Below are 27,463 nucleotides of genomic sequence, written 5' to 3'. Positions count from 1 at the left end.
GCATGACTAATGTCAGATGGTGGTTGTTCAACAATGAAGACAAAAACTCCAAATCCAAAACCACTTCACGATATCATCAAGCTACGTCTTTTGTTATTGGCTTAATGTAAGAGAACCCCCTAACAGCAGAACCTACATATTGTGCATTTAACAGGCAATTTTCATAGTTTGCAGATACACCTGTATCTACAAAACTGGATCAAGCACAGCACCCGTAAAGTCTGTGTGAATGAAAGTGAAATGAGTCCTCATTATGTGAAGTCTTCCCCTGTTTGTCATTGCAAAACTGTGCAGAAGGATGTTGTGTTGGCAAGCTACAAACAGAGCTAAGCTTTATGTTAATCCAACAAAAACAACCTTGTCCAACCCAAATCTGCTATTCCCCAGTAACAAATGTTATTCTTAGAGCCACATTCCTATTGCTAACCCAAGTAGTACCATTTTACAACAAATGTTATTGTTAATACTCAAGTGGTTGATAGGAACATCAAACAAATATTGTCAAATACTCCATATCAAAAAGTTTGATTCTGAATTAAATGGATCAGGATTTAGCTGTAGAACAATTACAGCTATCATTGTTAAAGGTAACATATACAAGACATACATCAGGATACTAAATGTAGCATTCAACACGTTTTGTTGGTTCACTTCACGATTGCCAGTAAAGCTGCTGTTTTTTTTTAACTTTTAGCTGTGGGACAATGAGGGCTTGTGTCTAAGAATGGACCATGTGAATCCAAACAGAAAGCTGCAGTCCTCTTCCCTCAGGGCAGCTCCTGGGTTTTGTGGTCAGGTTGCCTGGGCAGCGGTCCATGTCCATGCAGGTACAGGCCTGCACTGCCAGGTGCAAGCTTTCCTTCGGTCTGCTGTCGGGCTCTTAATCTGCCGTGGACCTAATCAAGTCCAGACTCTCTGCTCTAGTCCAGTCAAAGCATAGTAAACAAATCCTGCAATCCCTCATTTAGGGCTGGGTATCTGTATTTGATACCTTTAAGCAGGGGTGTAAGAAAATATTGGTACACTTGAGTATCATGTTATTATGTTTTGTAATACAGTATCAATTCAACACTGTATCCTGATATCATCATACATGCAGAGATTCATGTCAGTGTTTGTGTTGTTTGTGTTGCATTTAAACCTTTACTGCTTGATAGCTATTACCCATCTTCACTGGTCAGACTGAATAAAAAAGTAAATATGCATATAGTAGTGTGTTTTTTATACTCTCCCTAAAATTTGATTAAGAAATTGCAATATGTCACATTTCTTACAGCAGTGGTGCCCAAACTTTTTAAAGCTTTTTCTCCCTACAAAAGCTGGAAAAAAATACACATTTTTTTGCAATCATGAACAATAACTGGAGTAGCAACTGATAAAAAACGATTCAAAAGTTGTGAAATAAAAGTCAGCATGATGGCAACAGCAAACTCTTGTTTGTCTATTTCCCTGACATAAATAATATTCATTCAACTTTGTTTCACTCCCTATTTCTCCCTTGGTCATACGTGCCCCCTTGCAGTGACTCTGTGCCCCCCCAGAGGGACTGACCCCCAGTTTGGGAACCACTGGCTTACCATATCCTGATATATTGAACTGTAATGCCTGTATCATTATATGTATATATTGTATGTATATCGCCAGATTCTTACCAATAACAGCCCTACCTTTAAGGTGTTGACTGAAATAACCCAGTACCAAGTAGTTATGAAATTTCTCCAGTCAATGAAACCAGATTTAGAAAAACATCACTATTATAAAGGTTTGTTCATAGCCAATCACCACAAGCATTCTTTGATTTAATGCGATGTGTGATTGGCCCGTGACCGCAGCAGCTAAAATCCATACAGTGTGTTGTTATGTTTTTGTTACCTTAGAATGAGCTACAGAGAGTGTGGATCCTCAGAGAGAGTCCCACAGAGGCTGCCATGTTGCATCGCTGTGTTACTAGAGTAGCCCGAAATGAACAAACCAAACCCTGACTCTGGAGAGGCTCGTGGTCACCGTAGGTGGGATCAGCAACTTGTGGCTCCAGAGGTGTTCTGTGCCTCTTTTACCTCTCTGCAATGTCTCCATGTGGCTTTGATGGAAAATGATATGGATATGAAAATTATACATTGGGTTTTTTTTATTTTAATTTATCCTTGTTGTTGGCCTAAAGTGGTACTTACATTCTCCAATTGTCAAAATGCAAAGAATGTTTCATTATTTTGTAAATTAAAATGTGCGACATGGCATACATCTACAGTTAAGCACCAGCATTTTGCTGTTGGCTAGTCTTGAGTCTCTTTAGTCTATGTATGGATGCCAAATCCAAAAATAAGAATGGGAAGGGGAGGGTGAGGTGAGTGGTGTTCAATAGGTTTCAATCTGCAAGCTCACTGCCAGATGCCACTAAATCCTACACACTGGTACCGGTATCGTAATTTTTTAAAATGACATCCAACCCCTGTTCAGCATCTCTTATACTACAGTACCCTCCTCCCATCTTCATCCTCACCCTCGTACTCGTCCTGCTGCCCTCTACACCCTTTCTTAACCCAGCGTTCACCCCTAGAGAGGTTTTCTCAGTCACGAGACCTGCTGCCTGAAGCTGGCTGTTTATCAGGAGGGACCATGTGTTAGGTAATGTCAGGAGTCTATATTTATGACTAAGATAGCACGAGAAGGAGAGGGGAAGAAGAGAAAGACAAGAGGAGAGGAGGAGGAGAGAGAGAGAAAAGGGGAGGGAGGGAGGAAGGCAGTGGGCGGGAGCATGCAGGGGGCTACAGCCATTGGCCTCAGACAGGAACTGGAGTGTGAATAGCTCACAATGGCTTAGCCTCTAAGCTGGGCTGGACCTCTAATTTGCTCTGCTTGTGGAGCTTTGAAGAAAAACGGCAGCTGCCTGCTAGCTGCCTGCCTGCTGCCTGAATGAGCTGGGAGCTAGCACCACTCACTGCTCACAGACACACAGGATGATCCATGGATGGTTTGGTGGGAAGAGGGAGAGCAGCTTGGATTTATCTTTTTGAATATTTCTGTGGAATAACGTGCGGAAAGGAGAGGAGAGCGGCGGTGGCGGTGGTGGTGTAGAGGTAATTCTGTGACATTTACTTCTTCTCCTGGGAATGATGCCCTGGCTTCCGGGATTAGATTGGAAGGGATGTGGGTGGAGAGAATGAGCAGAGGCAGAAATACAGAGGCAGGTGGATTTTTTTTTGGAGAGGCTGTGGGAATCAGTGCCTTTGCAGATTTGTGGTGTGATATTGATGGGCTGTGATGTGTTGTGCCATGTGTCTGTGATGATGGCGGATGTGTGTGTGTGTGTGTGTGTGTTTGAGAGCATCTTTTTTTCTTTCCATCTTCCCTTCATTTCTGCCTCCTTGAGTCACTCCTCCTTGTGCACTGGCTCCCTCCTCTCAGCTTTTTAAATTACAGCTCCTTCCCCCTCTTTTTTTCAGCTGGGGTTTTTTTTTCCAATAAAATGTGAAAACCCTGCCATCTTTTGTGTAATTTTACAAGATTCCCAGCTAATCACGTCTTAGATTGTTTGTGCTTCCCCACTATTCATTTTCAGCCCCCCCCATTCCTCCCTCATTCTTCGCCCCCATATTGAAAGGGGAGAGATGGGGAGGGAGCAGGGGGAACAGCAGGAGAATAGCGGCTGGGACTCAGCTGTGAGGAGTGTTGTGGCGCGAGCTGAAAGAATGGCCTGTTGTGTGGGGCAGCAGCAGTATTGTGTGTCTGGCCCCTCTCTCTCTCTGTCCTCTGTCCTTCTCCTCTTTAATGGGTAACTGCATCATCCCTTTATTCAAACAATCACAGCCAGGAACCTGCTCTTTGTGTTCAAGAAGCCCTTTGATATAGAAAGTTACCCCTTGCATAAATTTAGGGCTGGGAATTGTTTGAAATGTTTTCATATTAGTGTAAATAAGATACCTCAGGTACTAGAACAGTATACAATGTAAACATGACTATCTGTGAAACACCTTTTTTCACTTAAAGGTCCAGATTTATGGCTATTTATTTGATGAATGTAGCAGAAATTGAATATAATATTCATAATCTTCATGTTTTCATTACTGTATAAGCGCCTGAAAATAATAATTATGTCCACAGAGGGTGCAGGTCCTATTCCATGGAGCCCGCCATATTGCCATGTCATGTTTCTACAATAGCCTAGAATACACAAACCAAACGCTGGTTCTAGACAAGGCTTTTTGCATTTTTCACAAGTTTCATGGCTGCTGTAGGTTCCCCTGCACACTGAGAAGAGGAAGGTGACACAAGATGTTTGCGATCTGCAAGCTCACTGATGGTTATAAATCTTACACACTGGTCCTTTAACAAATATAAAGCTTAAGCAGTTCATTAGTAGATTAATCTATCAGTCAAAAGACAGAAAATTAACCAGCAACTATTTTGATAAACTGTTTGCTAAACTGTTTTGATAAAAACACTTAGTCTGATCCAAGATGGCGCCGTGGTATGGTGATATGGTTTTCCTCTACCTGTCTTGTTTGTATTTCGTGGATGTAATCTGTCTTTATGTTATTTTGTTTTGTTTGTGTTTATATGTTAGATTTTGTTGTGTAGATCATGTCAAAACAAATTCTAAATCAAGTGTGGTTGAAATGGCATAAATGATTTAAATGAACTCACCTGAATTGAATTAAACAATCATTTTGGTCATTTTTTTAAGCAAAACCTCCAGATATTGCCATGTTGCTCATTTTTTAAAGACAAAATTTACCCAAATGATCTGATTTGAGCTTCTTAAATCTGTATATGTTATGATTTCTTTACTCCTCTATGACTGTAAACTGTCTTTAAGAAAACCACACATTTGAGAGCATCATCTTGGCCTTTGGGAATAGCGATCAACATTTTTCAATCAACAGTAAAAATGATGGTTAGTTGCAGCCTCATGTTTTGTTTTGTTTTTTGACTAAATCAGTTAACTGAAAGCATAATCCACAGGAAAAAAAATGATAATGAGAACAATCATTAGTTGCAACAGTAAGCAAACAAGCCAACGGTCTGAAACATTGAATGTTGTCCAAACACAAGGAATCATGACTAAGGAACTTTGTCCAAACAAAATAGTGTAACGACAGCAAAATGCTGAATTAAATCAGGAACAATCTGATCAAAGAATAAGGTAATCAGGGTACAATCTGTCTGTACTCGACATATTTTGCTATGGACACATTTCTGCTGGTACTAAGAAAGAATTGACACCGATAAAACGTGACCTTTTTTGTGACACTGCAGATATACTTGACAGAAAATCTCCAAGGTACTCATTGTGTTCAGTCGTGAGATTTGAATGTGTGTTTCATTGTGGGAGGCAAGAGGAGACACTGGAGCTCTGTGCTGAAGCCTCCCCAACCCCATGGTAGTTAATTGAACTTACTACAGCATGGCGTGCTCTTAGCAGCACCTCGGCCCCTGATAGGATCTGGAGCGGGGCTGCTATTTGCTTAATCATTAATCTGAGGGCCTCTGCTACATTGATTCTCTCTCCGTTCCCCTTCATAAATCATTATGGGCCAGCAATCCCTTTAATGGGGGATGGAAGTGCTGATTGAACACAGCCACGGCACTCAGGACGTAATACTCACCTTAGTCCTCATGCAGGTCAGGTGATCGGGACTGAGGAAACAGGTCCAGCACCTGTCCATCTCAGCTGCTGCAGACTTCTAGCCACCAAGCATGAAGATGGAGGCGCACATCTTTTAATTAAAATAAGTGTAACACGTGTTCACACCAAATATTTAGTCATATTCTGCATTAGTTGTATTAGCATCTCTAAAGAGATTTGTCCAGTCGACAGCATAATGGATGCAAATGGACATCTATCTGTAGTTTGTGGTTGATACGCTCCCATCATCTGACCAGTGTATTAAGGGACTACTTGTGTAGATGAGGCCTTAAAGTGCTGCCTCAATCAATGCTGCTCCGGTAATTGGCTTAGAGGCCCCAGAGAGTTCCCTGCTAACTCCCTGTGTGACTGTTGGCTTTCTCTGCCCCTCCCCTGCTCTGTCTGCTCTGAGACATGCAATACGTAATTTCTTCTCACGTCACCTCTCAGCCTCTGTTTTCATAACACACACTTCCCCATCAACACCGAGTGTGTGTTTATCCTGGAAACACGCCTCAATTTTATGCCGTAGCTATGGTTTCTTCTGCTGCGGAGGGGGCAGTGATGAGCACGAGTGTTAAGATTCAGCTTGACGTTTAATGATATTTTCACCTCATCTTGAGATACACTGTAAAATTTTTACTGTTGAATCACCGGTAACTTAGTGGCAACAATTATCCACTTTAAAATGACCGTCTTTAGCATAGAGTACAATGCATAAAAATGAGTATTTCCCTGCACAGTTTACAAACTAATCTCACTCTCAGGTCAGTTGGAAGTTGCTCGGTCTTGTGTGTTTACCCCCCCGCCATGCTCACACTCTCAACCAGCAGGGGTTAAAACGGCAGATGTTTGGCTGGACTGGAGTGTGTGTATGTCTGTGTTAGACAATGAGTGGAAGCTCCTCAGACCATCAACAGCAGGAAGGCGATTGAGGGTATCAGGTGTCACCAGAGTGCTGTCACTGCCTATTGTTCGTACACAGGAGGACGTCTTTTCACCTGGCTCTGCGTGGTTGTGGTCGTGGTGGTGGTGCGTTTGTAGGTGGCAACTGTTTTCTGTTTTTTCTTTCAATCGTTTCATTGTAAGCGGTTTGTGTCTCTGATGACGAGTGGCGGAGGAGTGAAAATCTGAACAGTCAAACAGGAAGAGGTCGTGTGGGTGTGGAGGGAGAGGAGGTATTCAGGTTATCTCGGCCCCAGGTGAGCAGTGAACCAAACTGAACCAGGGGTCAGAACAGGACATCAAAAGAGAGGCTGCGGATAGATATCAGCCTCAGTCTGACATCCTGAAACTACACTACACTACAAAATGGAAATATGAAATGTAAAAAACAATTAGAGCAAAATTCGGACAGGTTAAAACAAAGGGAAAGAGTCACACAGTAATAACAGAGGTGCAGGTGGAGCCAAGAGGCTTATCACATCTCTTTTCCCCTCGAGGAGAAAACCTCAAACAATACTTCATTTTCACTTGGCAGCTTCTGCACAACCTCAGCTGTTTGAAAAATCTGACACTACGAACACATTTTTATTTTCGACTTCTGAAGCATGCTCCAAATTGCACACAATAGCAATTCAGCGCTATCCAGTGACTGTATTATGTCAATGGAGTGTCAGGTGAAACAATAGTGTGAAACACAGTCTGCAGACAGCCAGCGTCTGATCCAGGGTTCATTTTCAGGCTGGCGTTAATGATAGGAACACAGTCCAGGTTAAGGTTATTTTTAGTCTGTGCAGATTAAGTGAATAGAGTGTGTTGTTGCCACTTCACCAGCCAACTAGGTGCTCAGCTAACAAAAGGACCAAATTTAACAAAAGACATAAAAGTACAAAGACAACAAAAACTGCTAACATGGACTTTTTTCACCTGATAATCAATATGAATTCAACAGCCATAAAATAAAATAAAATAATCCTTTATTAATCACACAGCGGGGGGAAATTTGCACACTAAGAGCTCTGTGCTTAGACACAGTCCAACAGTGATTAGAGCTAACATCAGCATGCTAACATGACAATGCTAACATGCTGATGTTTAGCAGGTATATGTTTACCACGTTCATCATCTTAGTTTAGTGAGTTAGCATACTTGCCTATTAGCAAATTACCATGACAATCTGTCCAGTAGTTGTTGAGACATTTCACTAAACACCACAAATGTGATCACCAAATTTCTTTGAATAAATCTGCTTTGCTAAGTTGGAAGTTTGTCTTCCTTTTGTCTGAGAAGTTCGATGGCGCCATTTACATGCTGTTTTTTTTTTTTTTTTTTTACAAATTTATTATTAATCACTGATGATTTGACATGAACTCAAAGTACTTTCATACACCACTGTTTTTCTTTTCGAGTCGATGCGGAGCTGTCGTTGCAGGTGAATTTTTTCTTCCATCCTTTGGCATATGACAGCAGACTAGAACACTCGAAGGCGTACAGTATATGGTGCCCCCGTCAGGTCTGGAAGAATTCCTGCCATCCCCAGTGCCAACTCTACCGTAGAAAAGAGCACCATCTGATTTCAGAATTTTGCCATTGACTTGGTACAGAAGGATCAGTTCTTGCGACATCTTTACTGGGAACAATAAATGCTGGTGTGATATTTAGTGTCAATCCAACCAGCAGACGTAGATATTGCACTGGATAAGTGAAAACTTTGACCTGCTTGTGGGGCTGGAGGGAAAATCATGAGGCTCCTTTGGGAAACATAAATATCTAAACTTGATGGCAATCCATGCAAAAGTTCAGATCAGTCTGGACCAATGTGACGGACCAACTGACAGATATCACCGTCCCTTGAGCCACGCCGCTAGCATGGATAAAAACAACATTATTACGTGACATTTAAATGTAAGACTCATAAAATGTAAATTCAGATGCACTCAAAACCTTTAACATCCATCTTCATTTGTAACTCAAAAATTACGCGTTTTAATCCTTTATCCTTCTATTTGTGTGCAGTACATAATGTCACATGTGGATATCCCTCGCAGGCCTGGGCCACTTTTAGACGATACAAACATTCACTCAGCTACATGAATGAAATATTTAGTCAGCCTCTACAGATAACAGCTTCCCTCTTTGTTTAAACTCACTCAGCTTGCGTCAGCCCACCAGAAAAGGCTGCAGTGCAACTTCATTTCATGAAAAATGTGATTTTTTTTTTTGTACAGTAAAAAGCAGTGTTTTCCAGTTTCAACTAAACAAAACCCTCTTTGTGTTTTCCCTTGACCTGAAATACTCAGTGTAGTAGCAGCGTTTCACTAGATCTATATTAGCTCAGTATTTGTGATGATAAAATGCCAAATGATGTGGAGCAATATAAGAAGGAAATTATGAATTTCTGGCTGCAAATACAGTGAAAGTTGAGCTCTGTGCATTGTAAAAGATTCAGTAGCCAGATGGCCTTAGAATCTGCTTTTCTCTCAAGCCAGATAAAATGGCCTCTAAATGTTTTGCCACTAGAACCCACTCATTTACAGTTTACAGTAACAGAGGCAAGCAAAAACATTTGGAAAATGCAAACTCCTCAGCATTCAGACTCACCTCTAATGACACAAAGGATCTTGAACATGGTTTAAATTTACTGTGCATGTGTTGCTGCAGGTGAGATTGTGACTTTAGTTAATTGTGAAATAACCAAGAAAACATCTTCTGTTTATATAGATCATATATTTAAGCCTGTATCATTTAATGACAAAATACAGCTTTCTTTGCCCTAGAAAAAATGTTTTTAAGTAATCAAGAAAGAAAATGGCCTAATTATCAGTCATTGTCAGTCAGGACAATGGTCCTCAGGCAATAATCATTCATTACGCACAGATTTGATCCTAAAATGTGCATGCAAAGAACGTCAGTGGCATTCATCAGTACTTGTGTACTTCCTGTTTGTTCTTAAGTAAGTTGAGAATTTAAGAGTGCCCTAGACCATACGTCAACCAGTACGCACAAAGGCAAACTTGTGTTTTGTGCTGTGAAATGTTAATAATGATGAAAATAAAGTAATTTACTTTGTGAAAACACAGAAGAACGCACGACCTGACTGTACCTGCTGCACCCTGAACTCTCCAGTGATGGTCCAATTCACTCATTCATGTCTGTTAACTGCCGCTTTTGGTGACATTTCCCTCCCTTTTTCTTAATTTTCGTATTTTTTCTAAGTTCTTTTTTGAGTTTAACATTACCTGTCAAAAGTCAGTGGCTTTGAGGTTTGTACAAAGCATATATATGATTTAGTAAGGTGTTTCCATGTGCTAATCGCAAACTTGTGGCTCGCATATTCAATTTAAGATACAACTTAATTCATCAACATACTCAGGTGGATAAGAACAGACCTGGCTGTCAGTGGACGTTTCATAAATCTCATGTTGGGTTTTCTTATTTTCTTCTTAATTCTTTGTGCAAGAACAAATACTGAGGCCCAGTGTTGCCCACATGTAGGTGCAGAAGGCCAGACGGTTGTAAGTCAAGCTCCTTCGTAACAGTAGTTGTTGCTAACAGGTAAAGGCCATCTCAGTGTTATAAGTTATACGTTTTGCCACTTCCTGTGGCAGCTCACCGAGAGACGTTGCTGCTGAACTGCACTTCCATTTGATCTCTTCAGGGGATGTTAATTTTATTCACACTCTTTTATTTATTTGCGTGGATGAATAACCACCTTTCGCCATGACAGAGTTGAAAATGATTTGGGTTTTGCCTGCAGATTAAGATATCCAGTTCATATAAAAAAAAAAGACTGATAAAAGTGTCCATCGTGATTCAAATACACAGAGCACCCACTGCAAGGTGATAACATTCCTCCCAGTACTACAACTCCAAGGTCTGTAATTAATGACTTAGGACAGCGTGGATGCTCTCGCAGTTTATGGTCCGTGTTCAGTAGCAGTGAGTGAGTGGCCCAGTATTAGGAGTATCAGGATGTGGGTCATAGCAGGCACTCAAACAGGCCACTTCAGGGACACATGTCCCCTGCTCCAGAGCTTTTTATGAACTGCCAGTGAGGACAGAAACTGGCTTCCACGACCTGCTATTTATAGTCCACACTGAATACACTATATATATGTTTACACACTCCTTCTCTCTATCTGTATCTCTGATTGTGCATCTGTCTGTGTGGTTCTGTCAGCGTGGATGATCATACCTGCATCCATGTGTGTTTACTGTAAATTTTAAGCCATAAACAGACTGTGGATAAATCTAGAGCAGAGTACAGTGGGGGGTTAAAGTAAGCAGATCTGCGACACCGTTTTTGGGTTTATGCTAAGATTTGGCTCATGATAGAGCCTTTTGTTCCCCTCCACTTTCTTGTTTGATGTTTGGACCTCATACCTTTACTAGATTTCTTTAGGTTGTATATTAATATTGTGTCCATTTCTAGCCTGCTCTCTTTCCCACGTTGTGACGCTTTGTCACATGCAGACGCACAAGGTATCCTTCAGTGTCTGTGTGAGACACATCAAGCTTTCAACTAACTTTAGTCCAGAGTTGCCTGATGAAAATGTAGCAATATCTTACAAGACTTTTAAGTTACTGCATTTGACCAAAAACTGTCATATGTACTGAAAAAATGTGGAAAGGGGCCAGGATACCTGATTAAATGGCAAAACTATTCTATGTGCACCATATTACATGGAGACTCCATCGTCTGAACAAGATGGCAGCTGTGTATTACTTCACACAGAGTCAATCACAGCCTATTGAACGATGACGTCTTCTGTTCTTAACCGTCAAAACAAGGGGAAAAACTATTATACATTCAGATATTTTGTTAATATTGATTGTATATCGTACAGTTGTTCAAATTATGGTATCAATATGATAATTCTGTACATGTGGCAACACTACAACAATGTAAACTCAACCATGTCAGGTAACGTAGTATAAAGAGCGAGAAAGTACAAGTATGGAGAAGTGGATGGATCAAACAAAGTGTTTTATATCATCCTGTAGCATCCCAGTAGTGCTCCTTATGTATTCAAATCTGAACAATCAAATTTGGTCAAACTACATATGTTTTAGCGCCGAAATTTTATTTTCCCAAGCCCTTCTAAAAACGTTTCCCCACGTGAACTGGCGTAGGATTCTGCATGATGACTTTGCTAAATATAGACCACCTAGGTTGAACCTACGTCACTGGTTTATGCTAAGCTGGCTAGCTGAGCTGAGGTTTCCATTTGAAAAAACCTTGACTTTTAAGTCGATTATAAGCAAAAATAGCCAAAATATTCACTGGTTTCAGCTTCTCAAATGTGATGATTTATTCTTTTTATTATTATTATTTGATTGTAAATTAAATATCTCTGGGTTTTGGACAAGGAAAGCCATTTGAAATGTCATTCAGCTTCAGAACACAGTGCCAGGTATTTTTCTGATGTTTTGTGGACCCAACATTTAATTGTTAACTCAAATAAATAATTGATAGATTAATCAACACTTAGATTAGTCATTGCTTGCAGCCCTGAAACAGATAAAAGCAGATACAATCCTCCCATTTAAAAAGCACGTACCAATGAATATTTCACTTTTTTTTTTTGCTGTCGATTAATCCAAGTCCATGAACTTATCCGTTGATCGATAACTCGTTACAGCGCTGCTATGTTTTGTACAGAGAGAGCGTTGGGTACACCAGTGCAGTGAAAGAGACATGGAGACAATGCTGATGACGTGACAAAAGTGAGGACAGGCTTGCCTGGACTCCTTTATCCTTTTAGCAGTGCTTAGATCAATACCACACACACACACACACACACACACACACACAAACCCAGCTCCATCCCTGTGCGAAAGAGGGCGAGATGCTACTCACTCAATAACACGATGCCCAGACAAGATGAAAGTGGAGATGTGAGGAAAACCGGCGTGCAGAGTGTGCCACACATCGAGCCAGAGGTGCTGTGTGTATTTGTGTTTGTATTTTTGGTGGTGTGGAGGTTGTTTGTCAGACAGCAAGAGGTGAGAATGAGCGAGAGAGCGCGAGCTGTTTGTTGTGCGAGGGATTTCACGTGCCCATTAGGTGATTGTTTTTCCTGTCGTGTGTCATGTGTCTGCACCACCCTCATCCTCTTCTGCTCTCTCCATCGCTCTCCTTTCTGCCGTTCCACCATTCGGCAGATGCCCCCTGTCACAACAGCCCCGCACTGTCCTCCCCTCTTCTCCCCTGTGGGGACCGACTGGAGCTGCTGATTGACGTTGTTGTTAGGAGAGAGATTGATGCTGATTGGATGTTGTGTGTTTAGCGGGGAAACATCCGTGCTGCGGTGGACACTCCATCACACCTAAAAACTACTGCTCTGTCCGCCCACTAAAATCTATGAATATTTTCAAAAGCAGGAAGACAGAAATAGAGAAATTGAACTTCCGTGTGGTGAGAAATGAAGATGAAGATAGAGGAGGAGGAATTAATGGTGAGGTGCGGAGTGTGCACAGCAGGAGAAAGAAGGAGGTACAAAGGAGGAATCAGGAGAGATGGTGCGAGGGACACAGGATGCTTACAAGATAAGCGGACAGCAAGAATTATGTTTATTCATTACACAATAAAAAAATAAAGGGTAACAAATCAGAGCTGTGGGTATGATGCTGCTGGTTTTCTCTTCTCTTTTCAAACCCGTTCTATGGATCCAGTCCAGCTGACTGACTTGCAACATTGCCTGCAACAGCCTAACACAGCCAGAGAGATTAAAAGGACTGTAACCTGGTATAAACAGTATAAAAAATACTGTATATCAGTATACATCAGGGTGCCCAAACTTTTTCTCTTAGAGGATCAAAACCGAAACTTAGTGGTGGGCTATGGCCAAAGGCAAATACCTACTATATTGTTAAGATGTAAAATGGTGTTAGGTTTCCAAGTTCCCTTCATTAATGACTCGTCCCTCTGTCACTCTGCTAGCCATGCTCAGGGCCCCACTTTAGACGGTCCTATTACTTTTGTTTTTGATCTAGTCTGGTGATCGATTTCTCCATTGGCTTTTGGTAAATTTGCTTAAAAATTGACTTTAAACTATTAATCGATTATTGCCAGTACATTCTCGAACAGGGTTACAATGGTGACGAGCCGTGAGATTTTCATGGCAGGATAATAGTCTCAGAAAATATCATGGTTTCACAGTATACAGTATTAGACAACTATTATTATTAGGTAATTTTTTTTTTTTATATCTGACAGGCTAATTTAAATCTTATGCCAGGCCAACTCTGGCTTGTGGACTGTGAGGTAAACACAGTACTATACTGTGAAAGCCAATAGCTGACTGTACCACCATATTCAATAGCAGTAAAGGTATTTTTTTTTAAAGAAAATGTATGAGCTACTACAAGCAAATAAAACACTGATGCACGTTGTAGAAATCCCTACAAAACACACAGCATTACATGACTCTTCATCTAGTTTAACTGCAGTTCACTTGTGCAAAATCATCCTTAAATTGCAGGAGTGCTGTTGTCTCTATGTAGTATTTCATATTTTTTCTGTATAAAACACGGACGTAGCCGTGCCTGACCCTGCCTTAAGCCTTAATATAATTTAAATGGGTGAATTATATAAAAATTCACCCCTGTACAGTGGAGACCAAAAGCAATTTTTTGTAAACATGTTTATTTCTGCTGCTAATTTGGGCATTTTAATATGGCAATCTATGGGGATTAACTCGCTCTGGGAGCCAGCCTCAAGTGGCCATCCGAGGAACTGCAGTTTTGTGTTGCCTTCGGTTTTCAGTCCTGGAGGTTGTGCTTGGTCTGAACCAAATTTCATGGCAATCCATCAAATAGTTATCGAGATATTCTGGTGATCCTCTGCTATTGGATGGATTGCCATGAAAAGTGCTGCAGACACTCATTTCCTCTTCAGGATGAATTTTACTTCTGTGTTTAGTGCAAATGTTAGCCTCGTAGTACAAAAGTACTGAGCCGATTGTGTGGCTGTAGGCTTAGTGTTGTTAATTTTTTTTTTTTTGGAAGCTGTTGCAAAAAGTCGAATTCGATATCTGCTGCTCCTGAGGCATGTTATTTTGAAACTCCACACCTCTGCAGCAGCACAAAGTGTTCTCCAAATATCCTTGAAGAAGTCATCCATTGTGCTAATTTTCTTTGATAGTAGCAGTGACACTCACAGGTGAAATTACTCCACTTGTTGTCTGTTAGAATACAATTGATGAGTTTCCTGTTTAGTTCTGCCTGTCGGCCCTCACCATTGTTGTTTATGTTGTTCCCATTCAAGTCCTGGAGTTGTTTCATTGATGTTTAAACTGGTACTAAAATGATCAATCAGGAAATCGATTACTTTAGCCGACTGCTCTCTTTCATACCATTGTCACCACTACCATTTCACACGAATTAGCAAGTGAGTAAAGACATTTTCAAGCTTCCATCATAGAAGAATAGTTCATCAGGATGTAAAATCTTTAACTAACATCTACTTAATTTATTAGTAGATTAGAAATATACAAAACTGATGTGTTTTCAGCTGTGGAGTGACGTGATTTAATGTGAATACTGGGAAATATTGGCTTAAATATGATGGTACAGGAGTTGAGTTTAGCATTAAGACTAGAAATAGGGGAAACAGCTTGGCTTTGTCCAAAGGTCAGCACCTCTAACGGAGACTACACAATATTTTTGTCTGTTACAATGGTCACTGTGTCAGATTAGGCAATTTTAGAGACATAAGTTCTGTCTGTGTCTTGGCTGAGAGATGTGAAAGACTACATGTTGCTGTTGTGCCTTTAAATAAAGGGGAACAGTTTGGGAGGATGAACCAAATATGAAATAACTGTGATAAGAAAAGGACGAAATTAGCTTTTTAAATGAATTACTTTTGTCAGAAAATGAATTACTCTTTATTACAAAGTACTTTTTGCATTGGTACCCGTTCAGTCGCCACTTGCCATCACTTGGAAAGGGGCCGCGACTGACTTCCAGGAACAACAATGAAAAACACTGAAAGAATGTTTGTGCCATTACACGTGGGTTGTGACTCAGCTCTGTTTTAACAAGTACAAACTTTGTCCATGTTTTTAGAATTTCACTGTGAAATTGGCTTTGTTTTCCAGAAGAGTCCCTTAGACTTGTCTTCTTTTTTGACATTTTGTTTTCCCTACCAAGGAGCACCTACATCACACTTGTTTGAACTTCTGAGCACTCTGGACTTTTTCTTTTTGAACAATGTAAACTGTCTTGTGCTTGAAAAAAAAACCTAAAAAGGAAAGAAAAAGCAATCCCCCTCATAGTACCAACAACACCATTCCTCTTTTTTTGACTTGTTTCTGTTTGTGCATGGAAAAGTACTCTTATCCCTGCTCTTATTGGTCGATGTTTGGATCATTCTGTGAGGGCTAATTCATTATGGAAGGTCAATAAATTCTAACCAACTAATGTTTCTGCTGGGATATTGTGAGGCATCCCAGATGCAACGCTGGTCTTCATTCACTATGGTACACTACAAGGGATAAAATGATTGTTCTCGAACCGGCCCGACACTCTAATGGATCGGTCTATAATCAGGCTTATATGGTGTGGTCTGAACCCAGCATAAAGCTCACTAATTAACACCTTAGTGTACAATATATCTTGTCTGTTAATTAGTACAAAAACCAAACTATAAAATTTACAGCTTGTGGTTTTGGAGTTATTGTGCGTGTGCCTAAGAAATAGTCCCAGTTTTTGTACAACAGATGAGATACAACATGTTAATATTTGAGCTTTAGAAGTGCTGGGAGGCTGATTTTGTTAATTGTCTTCAGGAAGAAACAGGTCAGCTGTGCTACCAGTCTTTATGCTAAGCTAATCGTATGGGCTGTTGACTTCAGCTTTGTATTTATGAACATGAGAGTGATTAATCAATGATTAATCAATTAATTAATCTCGTCACAATCTTGTTATTTGAAAATCTATTTTTCAGGCGTTTCCTCTCATTATTATTTTCATTGTGAATTAATCTGTTGATCATTTCCTCTATTAATCAATTTGTTATTTGGTCCATAAATTGACAGACAACAGTGAAAAACATAGATCAGTGTTTCCCAAGCCAAAGATGACATCCACAAATGTCCTATTTTGTCCACAACCCTAAGATATTCGGTTTACTGTCAGAGAAGAGTAAAGATCCTGGAAAATGTTCACATTTGAGGAGCTGGAATCAGAGAATTTGGACCCTTTTTATCTAAAAAATGACTCAGAATTATTAATTGTTTGTCAAAATAGTTGGGGATTAATTTAATAGTCATTGCCATTCTAGTTTTCTTAATATTGATGATTGATTTTTTTTGTAATTATCAGAGTTTTCACGATGTCAGATAACTGTAAACCTACATATAGTCAACTAGTAATACTGTCAGTGGGTGACATGACTGTTAAACGGCAGAGTTGAGAACAGTAAATATTCTCTGTGTCTGTAAAACTCATTTTGTCAGGTTTCAGCAAATGCAGTTCAGAGTTAACATTTGGCAGATTTAAGACAAATACTTTAACCAGCAGTGAACACACTCTCAGCTGTGAGTCCCTGTGGCGGCTTCAGCCTGGGCGAGATTAGTGTGTTTGGGTTAGTGAGGAAGGAGCTCCTGTGAAGACTTCAGCTTCCACCGTTAGACGTGCACGAAGCCTCTCTATCTGTTACAAGCTGTCATAAAAACAATGACTGTTATGTAACGCTACATATCTGTGTGGTACTTGTTGTGTTATTTATGCATGGAATAGACTAGAATGGTAGATGAACTACTTTTCTGTCTCTTACCACGAACTGAAAATACACCACGTAAATGCTGGAATGGTTATAAAACACACAGAATCAATACCTTTAACTCCACTGAGCAAAGGCAGACTGATGGACAGGCTTGCACCATTTCTGAAAATTGCTCAAGGTGAGTGTGCAATTTTCCTGAAAGTCTGGAGTCACTCAAATGATCAGCTTTAGTAAGTGTGCAGCATCTTTTCAGTTCGGTACATCTGAGCCAGTGTCGGTGCTGAATTAAAATGCCATCAGTATCTCATCTCCTTTAGTGAATAATCGCACCCACTGACGCCATTTAACTTGAAATGCAATGTGCAAAAGTGGCTTTTCAAGAGCATATTTGATGCCTGCAGAAGTCGGCCCGGGCCTGTCATATTTGATTTTCTGAAAGCAAAGCAAAGCAGACAGCAGAACACAGAGATCTTCATTTCACCCACAGTTCAAAGAACCATCACATTTTTCTTCTGCTGGTGTTCAGTCAGTCAAAAGATCTTTCAGTTGTGATTAATTATTATAATTATTTTTAGAAATGTTAGGTGTTGGCTTTATAAAGCTTTTGATGATTTTATCTGGGGTGTAAATCTACTGGGAAAAAACATAGAATAAGAAGTACAAATAATGTAATCCGATGCAATAGTCTTGCAATAAATACTTTGTTTGTGAAGCTCATGGTGTTTTTTTTTTTTTTTGCAGTGACAGAGAGATATTGCTTCAGCTCTTTGGTTATTTTTAAGCCGTATTTGCTGTTGTTGTCACTTTTGTATTGAATTGCATTTATTTTTACAAATGTCACTGTTATTGTGCCTATATGATAGCTCTATACTAGTTTCCCTACCAGTGCAACGCAGTTCAAAAGAATATTGAACACGTGTGTTTTTATACTGTCGCTCTGGATGAGCGAGGCCCCAACTCGTCCCTGAACAAAGATTACTCTGTGCTGGCTTTGGTGGTATTTCAGGAGTGAAGAAGTTTCCAAACGTGGTTGTGTTTCATTTTTCCAGTCATGCACGGACTGGCTGGTTTCTCACAGGGAAAGAATGGAGCCATTGATGACTGTGAGTGGAAGTTCATCAGAGCTGGGGTCAGGGCCGAGTATGGCCCAGTCATTGTTTCTCTGGCCAGAGAAAAATAGAGACTGTCCACAGTGATAGTAAGGAGACGTGCCTGACCTCACTCTCATACACTGAGAGCATTCACACTCACTCTCTTGTGAGTCCAATTGAAGACGAGTTGTTGAATATTCAGCAGGAATGTCCTGAGTTTAGTTTATGATTCTGGCAAAAAAGAGTCTTTTCTAAGAAAAAAAAAAAAAAAAGACATCAATGTGTCTTTCACACGAGTAAAACCTCTGACTGACTTTCAAACGGACTCGAGCTATCAAGTGCTGATGAAAAACATGTTCATCATCTGTCAGTTATAGATGATTTTCTATGCCATGTAAGACCATATGACAAAATATACACCACAACACAATCTAAATCTCTTAAGTGTCAAAGATTTGCCATATTGCTTAAACCATGGTAGCTTTCCCTTTAATATCTCTCGGTGTATCAGATTATTGTTGCAATCAGTGACTATTTTTATGGCAAATAGGTATTTTAATCATCAATTAATCTGGCAATTATTTTCTTATTTAACTAATTAGTCATTTTGTCTAAAAAAAAATGTTAGAACATTTTTTACAATTTTCCAAGATCATCTCTTGGAAGACTCATCACATCACATCACCTTGTTTTGTCCAACCAACTGTCCACACAAAGATATTTTGTTTCTAATGATATAAAATTGGCCAAAGGAGAAATAGTCATATTTAAGGACCCATGATCAGTCGATTTCTGGCACTTAAAAAGGTGACTAAGAGGTGACTAAACAATTCTGAAAATAGTTTTGTCAATCTATGAATCAGTGTTTCAAATTAATCTTGCATCAAGGATCTGTAAGATGCTTAATTTGTGCAATAAGTGAAAAACACACATGACTCTGCTTTTTAAAAAAATTATTATTGCAATTATTTTCACTATTGTTTATCGTATTGTATCGTATCATATTGTACATTTGTTTGAGAACCTGGAACCATTATATTTGGAACCACAGGTTTACCTGAAAAATGACTCCGATAAATGATTGATCATCTAAATAGTTGCAGATTCATTTTTTTTTTTTGATCGATTCATCACGGCTGCTCTAAACACTGTCCCGATTCATTTTCCAGGAATTGTTTGATATCTCAATATATGTATAAAGATCTTGTGATATAAATATAAACCATGATCCATACATCAACCATCCGTCCATCATATCAACTCTGTAATGTGACTTACTGTTTATCTTCATAAATAATAGTGCTGCCACTGCTGGTGTTACTAATACTACTATATATAAATGTGACCATCATTTGCATATCTGTGATGGTTTTTGTAAGGTCACACTGTTCCCATGCAGATCTCACTATCAGGGCATCACAGTTGTTGTTGTCGCTTTAAAGAAAACATATTTGTGCTCACTTGATTTTAGCCTGTTTAATTCTGCTTGTTGATGTTTTATGCACTGTTGGTTTTCATTGGCTTCACTTTTGATGAACTAGTCCAGCTTTAAATGGCTGATATGATCCATTTTAAGACCAGTGGTTGAAATTTGTTTTGTTTTGTTTTTCCATCTTCAGAGGGATGAGATGCTGCTCTTGTTGGGGATTAGGTCTAAAACACTCAGGGGTTGATTTCTGTGTTTCTGCCTACCAGCATGTGGTTTTACAAGATTAGTGAAGATCCTCAGAAATGATACATAATTTACTTCAATAATAAATGTTTTGGGTTTTTTTTTTACCCCTAGTGTATTATACTTTTTGATCTGAGAAACAGTATTTCTGTACTGCTGTATCATGACAAGAGTGACAATTGTCTACAGTTGGAATCCCCACTGAGTTCACTGTCAGTAATATTCCAGGAAATATGTGATCAGTTCATACTGTACCTCAGCATCTTGGCGTTGATTTATAATGAACGGGCAAACATGGCTGTGACATCATAAAGTACATCACAATGTGGCCTCCTGTACCGAAAATATTTCATTTAAATTATGCAAGATTGCAGAGTGTACAAACAGAACATCAAGTTACATAACCCAGAAGTTCAGGTTTTTAAGTTTCATGAGGAAGTTTAAATGTCAAGTGGATGCAGAGCAGTTCTCTGATAAATAAACTTGTTTTCTGCCAAATGGATAATGACGTAACACACAACAGCAAGATGAAAGATTTGTTGTAATGAGGCAGGGTTCAGCTTTCAATATTCTGTAATATGGGCACACCAGAATTAGTCATCCTATCAGAGCCGTCCACTGTGGGGAATAGCCTGGAATAACAGCTCCATTCCCTGCTCAGCAGACAGCGTCATTAGAGCACACTGAGCCTCAGAAACATCTCCCACCATGGGACCACCCAGTCCTATGACTCAAACTCCCAGACAACTTCACTTTCATCTCATCCTGATCCACTGAGGTGAATACAAAGCAGCACTTTGCTTGCGTGCAGCTGCTGTAAGCGGTCAGTTAGATGATATATCATGTTGTTTTCTTGATGTGAGGGATTTGTTTTGTTGCTCACATTCTGAACACTACGTCCTGTCAATTAAATTGCCTCCCCCTTATCAATTTGTCTTGGGTATCGTATTCAAAATGGCAGGAAGAAGGAGCGATAAAGAGCACTTGCCTTTGCAGTGCAGTGGAGGTGTAGGACTGAGCAGCGCATGGTAAAGACTCGCTTATTATCAGGTGTTTGTGGGCTGGATGTACCCTGAGGGATGGAGTGTGAGCTTGCATATTGGAGAGGCTCAGGTAAACACTTGAACAAGCAAGAGTCTTGTGCCAAACATGAGCTTTCTCACTCATCCAGAATAGAACACAGTGATAATGTTAAAATGGTTGTACAGTGATAAACTGCATTTTGCATTTATCTGCTTTCCAAAAGTGATAAAGTAACTTCTTTTATCTGTTTTTACCCATGCTAGTGGCATGTTGGTTGTTGGTTCCACCGTGTTGCTTCAGATTCGAAAGATTGAGATCTAATTTTTTATAGATACTCATGGTTCCCAAATGTTGAATCATAGTTACTTTGGTGATCCCCCGACTTTTCCTGCAGTGCCACTGGAAAGCCGGAAGTTTTCATTTGTGTTCACAGCTTCTGAAATATCTATTTGATGGATTGGCACAAAATTTTGTACAGATATTCATGTTCGTCAGAGAATGAATCCTAATGAATTTTGTGATCGGCTTTCCCTCCAGCACCAGCAGCAGGTTGACATTTGTGGTATTGACTGAAATATCCAACTATTTGATGGATTGCCCAGAAATTTGCTACATATTTATGTCCACCCACGAGAGACTGTAATTACTTTGGTGATCCTTCGACCTTTCACCAGCTGCCATCCTCAGGTCATAGTTTTAATTTATCTCAGTACCTGCAAAATTAATGACATCCCCGTTATCTTAAGCTAAAATTTGTATTCAGAGCAAATGAATAAATGTTAGCATGCTAACACGCTACACTGAAGCCATATTTCCACGTCCACATCATATTTCCATGGGCTCGACTTTTGGTACTTCTACTTAGTTTTCCACAGCGGAGTACTTCCTCAGTGTGGGCAGAGCTGATCATCATGGCAACGTTATTCCAGCAGTTGGGAAACAACGGGCACATAAAGGTGCTTTTATCTTGAGAAGCTGCAGCTTTTATTCACTGACAAACCGTAGCCTACACTGTACATTTACTGCCAAGTTGATAATGGCACTACTCACCTTTTTCCTCTGCACTGTGCTGCTGTTATAACAGAATCTACGTCTACGTCTACATTTCTACAACTGACCATGGTGTGGTTTTGCAGGGTGCTGTGGGTGCTATTTTTGAGTGAATAAAAAATTGTGGTCGTTATTGAAGGTTATATGAAATACCCAGTTTGTGCAGGATATACTGTGTCGTGCAACCCTGAGTGGTCCAGTGTTTTCACATTACCATTTAGTATCTGCTTGCTTTGAACCCTGACCGAAGTGATGCCAAAATAGGTACCAAGTATTATCCATAATGGAACCAAAACAAGCAAGTAGAACTGAGCTGTGTTATGCAGTGGAGCTGTAACAATTAGTCAATCAATACGTGTCTCTGAAGAAGGAATTTGTCACTATTTCTATTGATAATGGATTAATCGTTTCAATCACTTTTCAAGGAAAAATGTCAACCATTTGCTGGTTCCAGCTTCTTAAATGTGAGGATTTGCTGCTTTTTTTTTTCTTTTTTTTTTAAATGTATGATAGTAATGAAGAATCATTGGGTTTTGAACTGTTGGTTGGACATAAGAAGCAAATTGAAGGCATCATTTTGGACTCTGGTAAATTGTAATGAGCATTTTTTGACTTTTTATAGACTAAAGGATTAATTGTAAAAATAATTGTTAGTTGCAGTCCTACAAATGCAGGATAAAATGTGTTCACATTTAGCTCAAAGAACAGCTGTGCATGAGTAGAGCCTCACAGAGCAGCTAGCCTAGATGCTGTTTTTCCAATAGGAAGTTCCTTCATGAATGTTTATCATTCCTAAGAACAAGTAAGAGGCATTGTGTTTGTGCACAGTGCTTCTCTGCCTCATGTATTACAGTGTTGCTTGAGGGGTGTGTGAGAGTACATTGTACTTGTGTGTATATATATGTATACATATCTATATATACATGCATATGTACACTGCTACACACAGATGGGTTACAACTTGCATCAACCATCTGGCCTGTCGTCTCATCTTCTTTTTTGTGAAGTCAAAGACACAATAGCCTCTGTCTCCATTGTCTGTCTGGTGTCAGCGTCCTTCTACAAAGAGTTCCCACTACAAAGTGAAAACACAGCAGACCACTAATGATTAACTCCAGGAGGGGATCAGGCTCAGGGCAGATAAGGCCAGCAAGGAAAAAAATTAATATTGGTTTACCTTTTAACAGAATTTAAAATAAAAAGGTTTCTAGAGAGTCTTATCAGCAATCTAATGTGTAGTTTTTGCAGAATCATGTCAAACACACTGAGTTTCAATGTCTCATGTTTTTTTTGGTGCCGTGACACAAAGGCATCAGTCCTGGTTTATATTATTTCAAACTGAAAAGCTTTTATTGTACTACAGTTAAACCTAACAACACCTAAGAATGCAGTTCAGCATTGCAGTCAAAATGTGGACGGTGCAGCTTGAACAATCAATAACAGCTTAAGTAAAACGACTATAATACCATTATGTGGGAGCATTTTACAATTCCAGCCTCACCATGGAGAAATTGATGGATTGATAACAGTATCAGGATGATTGCTTGAGGTGACCTTTACTTTATCTTCTGACTTAGCAGCAGGCAACGGTTTCCCATGAGGCAGAGACACAGCTCGAGATGTGAGCGTCGATTTAATTTCCTGACATAATATTCACAGCCACTCACCAGTCACTTCGCCTCCAATCACCGCACTGAATTACAATCACACCCTCTTGATTTTAGAACTCTCTCATTTACTGCTTTAGAAACACTTCGCCGTGGCCGGTCATCATCTCAAAAAGCTGAATCAATGTTTGGATGTTGACTGCATTTTAACGCTAATGATAGGCTTTCACTGTTCAGTGTGGTGGCTGTGGAAGAAGCATATCGAACACGTTGTTGTGCCAGGATGGAAAAATATGATTTCACCTTCAACTGTAAGCGCACGACTTGAATTTTAACAGGTTATTGGCAGCCACCTAAACTCTGTGTCATGTTCTGTCCTCATAGGTACAACCCGCCCCCCTCGAGACGGAGAGGTCCCAGGGGTGGATTACAATTTCCTGTCTGTGGAGGACTTCCTGGAACTTGAGGAGAGTGGCACACTACTGGAAATAGGAACATATGAAGGTGAGGATGATAATGGTGATAATGATTATAACCAAAGTTGGGTGGTGTTTATGTGAAATGTTAGATATGCATATGAACAGAGCCGCCTGTCCATACTCTGTTTATTTCATCAGTATTTCTGTACATTACCTGAAAGCTTATGGATACAGTTAACATGGAGCAGTACGGTAGTCATGGGGGCAGTGTAGCCAATACTTTCAAGTGAGACCCAACCACAGGTCACAGTTAAGAAATTTAAAAAATCTGATAGCATTGGACATGACATTCGTCATCAATTACTTAGTGAGAAGAATTCTCTGTTAATATGTCACGATGGCTGCACAAACCATTGCCGTCTGCAATGCTTTTGGCTCTTTCTCAAGAGGTACATTAACCTCCTCCAGCGTCACCATTTTTGTTGTTGTCAGAAACTTTTACCTCTTCTTCTTTCATAGTAACTTTTCACTCTGAATGGTGCATCCTAGTTGATATGTTGCATAACATCCATGCCAGCATAAAGGAAATGTAGAAGTATGTGGGATGCAGATGCATCTATTTTTGTACATAAGGGGGGCATAAATGAGCCTTTAATTTTAAAAGTACCTTGTTACATTACAAGATTGCTGCCATTAAAAAGTAACGTGTTACATTACAGTGTTACCTACTGAGAAAAGTAGCATGTTAGGGTACAACTGTACTTCTGAGTTACCAAAAATGAAAACCACTTTGCGATTCTATGTGCATGTTGGTTATATTGTCCTGACAATCTGACAGTGAACTGGGCAGAGGCAGAGTACACATCTGCCTCCGTGAAAACAATACAACTCCGGCTCATTTAGTTTACACCACATCATGTTTCAACATGCAACTAATGAACCAGTCAGCTTCTCAAAAGTCAAGCCTACAAACAAACCATAACAGTGCACAGGTTTTTAATATGATGTGGACTCACCCAACCAGTCTTCTCTGTAGTTTTCTCTTTTATAACACAGGGGACGTTTTTCAAACCTTTCAAAAATGTCTGACAGTCAGTTCCTCTGATGAGACTTAGAATGCTAAAAAGCTTCTCAACAGTATTTACTTGAAGATCATGGGGAATTTGTTCAATACATCCATTTCAAGACCCGTTTTGAGATACTCCGTGATTTCAGTGTCTGCCGAGACCTGAAGGCTGTGTTTGTCCGCTGCCTCAAATGCTAAAAAAGTCACCCTCAGAGTCTCCTCTGGTCGCAGGTGCAGGCAACAGTGGTTCTTGGAGGAAACAGTTAAATGTGGAAACAGTTTAACGTTTAATGGTAACAGATTGCTTGCTTGAAAACATAATGCAATAAGTGAGTACTTTAACTGCAAAAATAAAGTGTTACTTTACTTGTTCAAACAAAAAAAGTACTCTAACAAGTTACTTTGATGGTGTTACTCCCAACACTGATTACAACTGACACTCATGACAGCGCAGGTGTCCTGATTCTCCACAGATACGATGAGCGTAGCAGTGATCAACATTTATTTTTTCCTACATGCTGTCAGGCTGTAAGACTGTGCACTCAGTTGATTCCGATTAAACTGTGCTGTGCATGATGGGAGGAGATGCATCCAGGAGACAGCAGGTCACTCCACATCTGCCCCTCTCACTCTGATTAGGACAGTGTTGTGCAGCGCTAAGTCTCATACTGACACAGACCTGTGTGTGCAAACATGTGTGTGTGGGCGGATGGATGTGTGTTTGGGCATTGTGTGTTTTTGTGTGAGCTTGTGTGTTATGAAGAGCTAAGTCTAATTTGTGTGTGTGTGTGTGTCACTGTGCGTGCGTGTGTGTGTGTGTGTCACTGTGCATGCGTGTGTGTGTGTGTGTGTGGTGTGTGCGTGCATGCGTCCGGGAGAGAATGTTACGACATTAATCTGCTTGGCACTGGTTCTGCTGTGTGTTGGCACGTTCCTCCCTTTCACGCAGACAATGTCAAATACCTGTCCACAGGAGTCTGTGGCCATCCAGACAGCCAGAGGAAGACAGGATTATTGATTCAGAACCAGCTCTGTATTTTATGGATATATGACTATATAGAAACATATCTGATTATGTGTACCACCTTGTAATTTTCCTCACAATTTTTGTGAGTAGTACTTTTGGTCAAATGTTGTTTTTTTTAGTAGGTTGGAAAATATTGCTATTTGCTTTTTTTTGCTGAGTGGGAGAGGAGAAGTCAATAATGCTTTAATTTCTGTATTGTGAATATGAAACTACAGCCAGAAGGTGGCTAGCTTAGCATAGACTAAAAAGACAGGATACAGGGGGTGACCACTTAAGGTAACAAAATCTGGCTACCAGCACCTTTCAAGCTCATTAATTAACAAATCATATGTTGTTTCTTTTCAGACAGAGACGTGTTAGTCATCTCCCACTGCTTCTGGCCATGATCCTAAACATAAACTGATCAGCCTTAACTTATTAACTTATTGAACAGACATCAAAGAATGTCGATTTTTGATCCTAACGCTCAGTAAGAAAGTGAATTAGCATATTTTTGTCAAGCAGCAGAGAATCAAGGAAGTTGCTGTTTCCGTACACATGTGCTGGATTGGCTTGACTTGGTTTGACATGGCAGGGATCTGCATCTCCAATATGACCAGGGCCACCCACTTTAAGGTGTATCTTTCAACTGATGATGCACTTGTCTTGAGTTATGCAGCTGTAAAATGGTGGATAAACATATTTGATTTTCTATAAATTGTTTACAATAAAAGTACCCCATTATTTTGTTATTTAAAAGCTCTTATTGTGAAGCAGCAAAATCAGGAAGCTACTTTGATACGTCTCTCTTTCTGCTCCCCTGCACAGACATTAGTTGAGTCATGTAACACATGCTTGTTTGAGGGAGAGAAGGGGGGTTGTAGCAGTTCGGTCGTGGTCGGTGAGATGTCACCACAACCTACTTTGGGGCTGGTTGGGTGGTTTATCCCAAATCTGGAGAGGGTCCATCTTTGGCACGACCCTGCATAGCTCGGCGCATTTTATCTGGTAATGGAAATGCAAATCAACGTGGCATGGTTTGTTTGAGTGCGGCTAAAAGTGACAAGGGAAAAGCTGTAACTGTGCCTATGCAAGAAACAATCACATAACCCCCTTGCATAACAGCAAACTGTTGTTTTTACACTTTTTGTGAGGATTAAACAAATGAGATGCAATGTATTAATTAATTTTAGAGAGGCTGGTAGGTAGATTTTGTTACCTGTAAACAGAGC

At 40.0% G+C, this 27,463-nt stretch overlaps 1 protein-coding gene across 11 annotated transcripts in view; it reads left to right on the top strand.

The window, feature by feature from the left end:
• LOC146325064 (membrane-associated guanylate kinase, WW and PDZ domain-containing protein 1-like) overlaps positions 1-27,463 on the top strand; it is a 136,980-nt gene that overhangs the window by 56,255 nt on the left and 53,262 nt on the right. For 10 of the 11 annotated variants that reach the window (XM_084720783.1, XM_084720786.1, XM_084720781.1 and 7 more), the window contains exon 3: positions 24,125-24,244. In XM_084720783.1, the coding sequence (XP_084576909.1) occupies positions 24,125-24,244 (120 nt within the window). Of the gene's footprint in view, positions 1-2,807; positions 3,078-24,124; positions 24,245-27,463 lie in introns of those variants that run through there. The other variant, XM_084720790.1, reaches the window with a different exon arrangement.

This window comes from Lutjanus erythropterus, chromosome 6, assembly GCF_056507025.1.
Source record: "Lutjanus erythropterus isolate fLutEry1 chromosome 6, fLutEry1.hap2, whole genome shotgun sequence".
Classification (NCBI taxonomy): domain Eukaryota; kingdom Metazoa; phylum Chordata; class Actinopteri; order Lutjaniformes; family Lutjanidae; genus Lutjanus; species Lutjanus erythropterus.
The sequence above is the reverse complement of the archived record's forward strand: the minus strand, read 5'-3'. Positions and strand labels throughout refer to the sequence as shown.